Source organism: Macrobrachium nipponense, chromosome 13, assembly GCF_015104395.2.
Source record: "Macrobrachium nipponense isolate FS-2020 chromosome 13, ASM1510439v2, whole genome shotgun sequence".
Taxonomy (NCBI): Eukaryota; Metazoa; Arthropoda; class Malacostraca; order Decapoda; family Palaemonidae; genus Macrobrachium; species Macrobrachium nipponense.
This window is the reverse complement of record NC_087206.1, coordinates 30,580,795-30,588,365: the sequence shown is the minus strand read 5'-3', so window position 1 is coordinate 30,588,365 and position 7,571 is coordinate 30,580,795. Positions and strand designations below refer to the sequence as shown.

The 7,571-nt window shown below is 37.6% G+C and overlaps 1 protein-coding gene across 1 annotated transcript; it reads left to right on the top strand.

Annotated features, from left to right (window-relative positions):
- Positions 1 to 416: 416 nt before the first annotated feature.
- LOC135225720 (ADP-ribosylation factor-like protein 4C) lies at positions 417 to 2,785 on the top strand. Its single transcript, XM_064265088.1, has one exon. It carries the CDS (start codon positions 713 to 715, stop codon positions 1,343 to 1,345), a length of 633 nt encoding a protein of 210 aa, XP_064121158.1. The 5' UTR covers positions 417 to 712; the 3' UTR covers positions 1,346 to 2,785.
- Positions 2,786 to 7,571: the final 4,786 nt, after the last annotated feature.

Sequence of the window (7,571 nt, the reverse complement as noted above, 5' to 3'; positions counted from 1 at the left end):
TTTATGGTTTTGAAGTTGGTCGTGATTAACGGATCACTAACGGAAGAATGGGCGAGGAAATGGGGTCAAAGGTCAAGCACGTTTGACAAAATGATGTACTATTATCATAATGTAACATAATGTTTCCTGATAACTAATCTAGTGTAGTGTCTTACACCGGGTGTTTTAAGATTTATTAATAATTTTGCTTATAATCTTTAGGTCGTGAAAAAATTCCGAACCTGACGAACTTAACAAATGTAACAACGTCTCAGACAAAATTATTTTTTACTCAAATACTTTTAACTTTCTAATACGGCTTTTGCCAAGACCTCACAATGAATGAATCCATTTCATTTATATCAGTGGCTTAGAAAGCTCACCTGCACGAAATTTCAATGCTGACGAAGTATTATCAAACCGGCAACCTTTAGAAAGTTTGTAAACAGTTCTCCTCTCTCCCGTCATGTGCTACAAGACAGTTATGCGAACTCTGTTCCCGGCGAAAGGTTAACTCGACTTCCCAGCGCTGGTAGGGTTAGGCATTATTGAATGGGCAATCCAGACTGCAGATCTTCACGGGTATTTTGTAAATCACCATACATTCATTATCAAGGTTCGAAAGATCAATGCAAGCAGTGCATTTGAACAAAATTTCGTGTTAAAGTGACTTAAAACTGATACATGAATCTATTTCAAGTTCAAGGTGCTTTCGTGTGAAATTAATGCCATTATGGGCGTAACTCGTGTGGTAGAAGCGGCACACTCGCTAATGGTGGGCCTGTTTTCGATGGTGAGTTGGTCGTCCCCTTTGCATGTTGTCATGGTGGGCCTCGACTCTTCCGGGAAAAGTACAGCCCTCTTCCGGCTGAAATATGGACAATACGTGAACGCCGTGCCTACGGTAGGATTCAACTGTGAGAGGGTCAGGGTAGGAGGAAGCCTATGGGCTGTGTGGGACGTGGGAGGTGCTGAACGCGTGAGAGGTCTCTGGACAGCATACACGAGAGCTACAGACGCCCTCGTTTTCGTCGTCGACTCCAGCAGCAGTTGGGAAAGATTAGAAGAAGCACGCCTCGAACTGCATCGCCTGACGAAACAACAACACGCCCAATGTGCCGCCCTGAACGCACCGAGGCCACCCATACTTTTGCTAGCCAATAAACAGGACTTGCCATCAGCCAGAGAGCCTGAAATGTTGGTCAAAGCTCTTGGTCTGAACGATCTGCTTCCAGATCACCAACAACAAATATGGGCAGTTGCCCCAGCATGTGCTGTGACTGGCGAGGGCTTGCAGGAAGCCATGCAACAATTACACTCCCTTATCACCACTTCTAGGAAACTATACAAAAGCCGAAAGCAGTAACGAAATCATGTGCAGTATCGTCATTTTCCTAGTTACACAGTGACCTGATTCCTGAAACCCAGTTTCAAACCCCATTCAGTAATTTCTTAAGACTAGCTCTAGCGACCTAATGCGTTCTACAAAACTTACATGGTAATACTAACTTAAAAGAAGTCGTTTACAACACTCAGGAAGTTTTCGTGCCAGTAGCAGAGTGATTAAATAATGAATATGAAATACAGCAGAATCATCTTCATATATTTGGGGCTTTTTCTGTGCAACCGTGAGACACAAAAGCAAGAAACGTTATTCGTTGAATAGTCACCAAAATGATGGAGCCTGACCATCAAGAACATCTGACGAGTATTCAGCTGAAATACGTGGGATAAATAAGGGAAAGGGAATCGTATTTTTAACCAAGTGATGTTACAGTGTGCCATATTTCTTGCAGTAAATCAATTTTAAAATACATGGGTGATTGCTGCTAGATCTTTGCTTTAGGATGATGGTATAAATTGAATGCAAACAAGATGTTCACTGAATAGTGTTTGCTGAATGTTTGAAGTTCAAAGCAAAGTTTTAGTACCAATTAATATTTGATATCGACTTGGTCATGTATTCGTTGTTGTTGTTGTAGATTACACAGGCCTTTTGCCAGCACGGGCTTTTGCTCCTGGAGCAGCCCGTAATCTATATTAAAAGAAAAACAGCAAGTATGTTATTAACAAATGTTATTCTAGGTTTTCGATATATAATTAGATCTGCCGAGTACATTGACATCTTTTACCTCTGTGTAGTTGCTAGTTTCTTGATGTTAGCATTATTCCTGTCCTTGAAAAGTACACAAGAAAATTAAGTAAAATACTATTTATTGTTATTTAGCCTATTTTAGATATGAATATATTATTCAATTAATATATACAAAAACATTACATTGTCATAAAAAGTTTGTATAAATGTCCAGTGACAGTAAGGTCAATATTACATGATGAGAGTTACATTTGTGAATATAATCAAATTCGCATGAAACTAGTATATACTATATATATTTCACCATTTCCTATTCATATATAGCGGACTGTCAGTCCCCACCTAAACTACTGTGACCTTACAAGTTGTTTCAAAAATAATTGTTGTGTGTAACCAAGCCAGACGACTGTTGACAGTCTCAAGATGTGGCCACTTTCTGCATAGAAATTAGATGAAAGCGAGAGGGTCCTGGCAGTCTGCACGTGACCAATTTGGAGCAACTTTTTTTTATGTTTGCGGATGTTAAAACTGATAAATCAGTCTAGTCAGACTTGTATAAGAGGATGTTTGATTTGCACTGCATCGTCTGGTACTTGCACTTTCGTCTAAAATTTATGTCACCAGTTCATATTTCTTCCGTTTATTTTGTTGTTTATTGAATGATACTTCTCGTTTCATTCGTATTGTGAATATGTTCCTAAATGTGTGAATGAGAGGAAATAAATATATATATTTGGTTTATAAAGAAAACTGGGCGTTTTATTTTGTTACACCTTGTTATACATCGGCATTCCGTGGGAAACACATGAAAATAATTGTTTCTTGTATCTATATTGGAAAGCTAGATGTCGACGTAACGTTTCAGAAGACAGATATGGTACCAAAGATGATAATTTTTTTCATAGCCGCCACTTATTCTAAGTTCCATAGTTAATGGGTGAAGTTGGCATTGACTATTAATAGGACTTTCTTCTAGCTGTTCCTCCCAGAAAAGGAGGAAAGAAGAAGGGAAAAAATTGTTCCATCTGTTCCGGGAATCGACTCATTAGTTAAAAAATTGAAATGATATATCCCTGCTATTAAACGGGAACGCAGGTGTATTTTGGTGCATCTCTACCAGTTCGACTTGTTTGTTCTTTAAACTTTAAATTTTATTTTAAAACTCTGAGCGTGTTTTTCAGTGTTCCCAGGATGATGATGATGACTATTATTATTATTTTTTTTTATCACAGTCCTCCAATTCGACTGGGTGGTATTTATAGTGTGGGGTCCGGGTTGCATCCTGCCTCCTTAGGAGTCCATCACTTTTCTTACTATGTGCGCCGTTTCTAGGATCACACTCTTCTGCATTATTATTATTATTATTATTATTATTATTATTATTATTATTATTATTATTATTATTATTATTATTATTATTATAGTAGCTTTTGATGCTGACATGGCTGACATGTTTCATACAATATACTTCTGGAATTTAGTCCTTACCTCTCATAATTCTTTGACCAATAAAAATTTTACGGGAGAAATTCTAACAATCAAACTATGATTATCTGTTGCTTTGAACTTTCGTTGACATACTATACTTTTGATTTTTATTACAGATGTGAATGAGAAAATAGGCAACGACAGAAACAAAGCATTATTCAATCTGGTTACTTACTCTCAGGCCTCATTATGACTTTGTTTCCGAATTACATTCGAGCCTGGTATCCCTCATTTTCGCCCAACCCCACTTTCGTTCAAATCTCATTTACCAGAATTGAATCTTTCTGTTGAAAGAGTTTCCCTCACTGCCGCAAGATCACTTTTTACTGTGGATAATACAAATCAAATCCTCAGAAACATTAGAAAATACATCCCACTCAGCGTCACATTCCGGAACCTTAACTAACGAAGTTTTTTTTCTACGTGGATAAAATCGAGTCTCTTAAAAGATAGAAAGGTGCAAATTAACAGATTTGGCCAAACCAGTTAGGCCAGATATTTCAGGCTACAGAAGAGCCAGGGAAAGGCCCGGAATCGGGGGTGGTTCTGGGAGGGGTGAGGCTGAAGGTGGGACCGTGTTTACCGGGGCTGTAGGGGACGGGGTCAACTTTCTCGCGGGATCCTCGCAGGCCGACGGTACCTGTCGTTGAGCTTCCTACTTTCTCCATAAGTGTTACCAACGTCGGAATGTTTCTCTATATATTTTTCCACTTGGTACTTATCTTTTCAATTCCACTGCCCTTATACGCTTCACAGTTTTGAGGAAATCCGTACTCAGACGATCGTGTGCGCCAAGAAAGTCCATAAACATTTATAAAATCTATTTGGTTCTCGAAAGAAATCCCTCAAACTTGGCAAAGCTGTCAAGCCCAATAGAGAAAACTCACAGCTGATTGTTTTCATCGGGCGGTGGATTTTCACCCTGGAGAGAATGACCAGATGACTTGACACAGCAAAAAGGGACCTTCACTTTGTAGTAAGCAAGTGTGGAAATTTTTAACGTTTATGGTGTCAGTGGGACATATTTTGATATACTGCTCGCGGGCTAAGGAATTTCTCTCTCTCTCTCTCTCTCTCTCTCTCTCTCTCTCGTCTCATCTCTCTCTCTCTCTCTCTCTCTCTCTCTATCTCTCTCTCTCTCTCTCTCTCTCTCTCTCTCTCTCTCTCTCTCTCTCTCTCTCATTTATTCCAAAATACTCGTGAGGTTTTACGTCAAGATCACCCATATGCACTAGGCCTAGTTATCAGACCGCCTATTCAGCGGTCAAACAGAAAAACAACTATCAAATCAAGCATAATGAATTATGTTAAAACGAAAATCTGACGAAATCATAAAATTTCAATTAAAGGTTTCAAAAAACGGGTAATCTAGATGGAATATGAATATACTGAATCATACTGAAATCAAATCCTATTATTGCAAAATGCAATTAGAAGCATACGCATATACAATGTGTATGACCCGGTCACTATGATTATGTATTATAATGTATTATATATATATATATATATATATATATATATATATATATACATATATATATATATATATATATATATATATATCATATATATCATATATATATATATATATAATATATATAAAGTGGTCTCTTGATATTCACCAAATTCTACAGACTCCTCCTTCAACTACTCACTCTTGCTAAGGAGTCTCGGGTATTTACTTGTCCAAGTATGAAACTATGAACTACATGAGAGACTTGTGGCTCCATTTCAACCCATACTGATGTAGGTACCGAGGTCCGCAATTTTCTTTTACCAGATCGATGCAAACAATCCTTCAAGACAAAATGCATGGTCCTGAGTGCCGAGTGGTATCACAGCGCAACAGTTACCAAGAAGCTGACATGGGGTGCCGCACTCTATTTTTTTCATGGCAATTTCCATGCTTCGTTGTCGAAAACTCCAATATATTTCAAGAGGCGAGTCTGTCCCGGTCCACCGTAAAAAAATATCACAAGGATGAACACGATGTTGCTAATTATTCACTGAAACTCCCATACTTAGGTAGATCTATTGAGGTAATCTTTAATAATTATCTCTAACGTTTTTGAAGAAAAACAATGTTTTCAAAAGTAATAATAAGAATAAGAGGGGTAAACTATTTTGCTTACTTTCCCTAACCTACCTAACTAATTGTACCCGTTGTTTTAAAATATCTCAACGAAAGGAGAATTTCAATTTGGCTCGTTAAAAAACTTGAAATTTACATCTATAATAAACAATAAAACGTCAGGATGCTGCTAAATTGGTTAAGACTAGATCTAATAAGATTGTTATTAATACAATGGCTGAGTAAAAAAAATAACACCAAAACTTTTCTAATGGGAACTTATCTAAGGTTCACATCCAGTATTAAATCGGTGGTGGTTCCAGCGTTAATATTAATTTTCCAAAGTTTTATCGTGTTTTAGAATGTAACCTTCATTTTGTAACCAAAATCATTAATTTTGGACATTCTACCCCGCCCCATATCCTACAATTAAATGGTGACAACAGTGGAAACTTAGGTTTCCCGAGTGATAGACAACACATAAGTGATATTCCAGGGTGCATTAGTACTGAAGCTTGATTGGGTTTCGAGTTCCAATTTTTTCTAATAAAGTTGGATTTTGGAATTCTGACATAGCTTAAAAAATAGGTTTCACATCCACCATGGCTTTTGTGGTGAAGGCAACCATCTCTTGTTTCTTGAACTATTTTGAGTGTACTGCAAAATTGGAAACTGAGAACGTGGGAACCTGGTTTTTGAGTGGGGTAAGATACAGCATGCTTGATACCTGCAGATTCTGGTTCTGATTACTATGGTAATGTTTACTAAACATTTTCAATGTACTACCACTCACTAGGTAAGTAAGGACCTCGTGACCAAGACTGCATTAGGTAGGGGGTCGGTCCCTAACCTGATATGGACCCTGTGGGTTAGGTTGCATATGTATAATTTAGTCTTTATGTATTTCAGTTGACAGTGCCCTAGGTGAGCTTAGGTGGTTGGCGTTCAGGGGCAAAACCCTTGGCACTCAATGTGCTTAGGGTTAGATACGGTCGGAACCAGGGTGTGGTGAAGTCCCCTGGCTAAGTAAAGATTTGTCAACGTAGGTTATACTATTGACCACTTATCTACATTTACAGTAAAAAGTGACACATTGAAAATACGGCACGGTAGCCATCCTTACGTACAGTACATAAGGAACTTACGCCTAGAAACAGACCAAACGGGGAACAATGTTCATGCACATAGGTTACCTCAGTAACAGTACCTAGTTGCAATAGATACTGGTTGCATATGTTTCTCATATTAAGGATATTTAATGAGACTTAACAAAAACCAAATATCGAAAACTGTATTGAAGCAAAATGAAAAGTGACCTATAGGCTAGGCTAAATCAATTCTGGGAGATGTGTACTTAAGTTGTATTAGCCTATTTATGAAACCGTTTCCCCAACATACCTTTGGGTGTATTACAAGTTTTCACTATTATTGATATCAATTCTTTGAAATCACACATAATTATGCCTTTATCTTCTCAGTCATTATTATTCAAGTTATTAACAATGAATTCAGCTCCTTACCTTTCCTCAAACTGCAAGAAACGGCTCAGGAGTCAGGATTGCGGGTACACACTAGCCTATACACAATTAACACAAGTTTGTAGACACTGACAAGGATATTACTAGACTGACTAGAACTACTAGTCTACTACGACTTGCGAAGTTACAATACAACGGTTTGTTGGCTTATAGAAACCTTAGGTACCACAACAGATAGTTTTTTTTTTTTTATTGAAACCATGAAAGCCGAAGATATCATTATTACGGTCAAAAATATCATTTTTCTCAGTGATGTATTTCCCTCAGGATTACTGCAGTATTTAAATAAAAGACAGTAACTGGTACACTATATTCATTTAAAACATGTTAATATTTATAGATGTTCCAAAACGCTCCCTCTAACATTTTGCCTTGGCAGTATTGCAGTTGTCCAGTA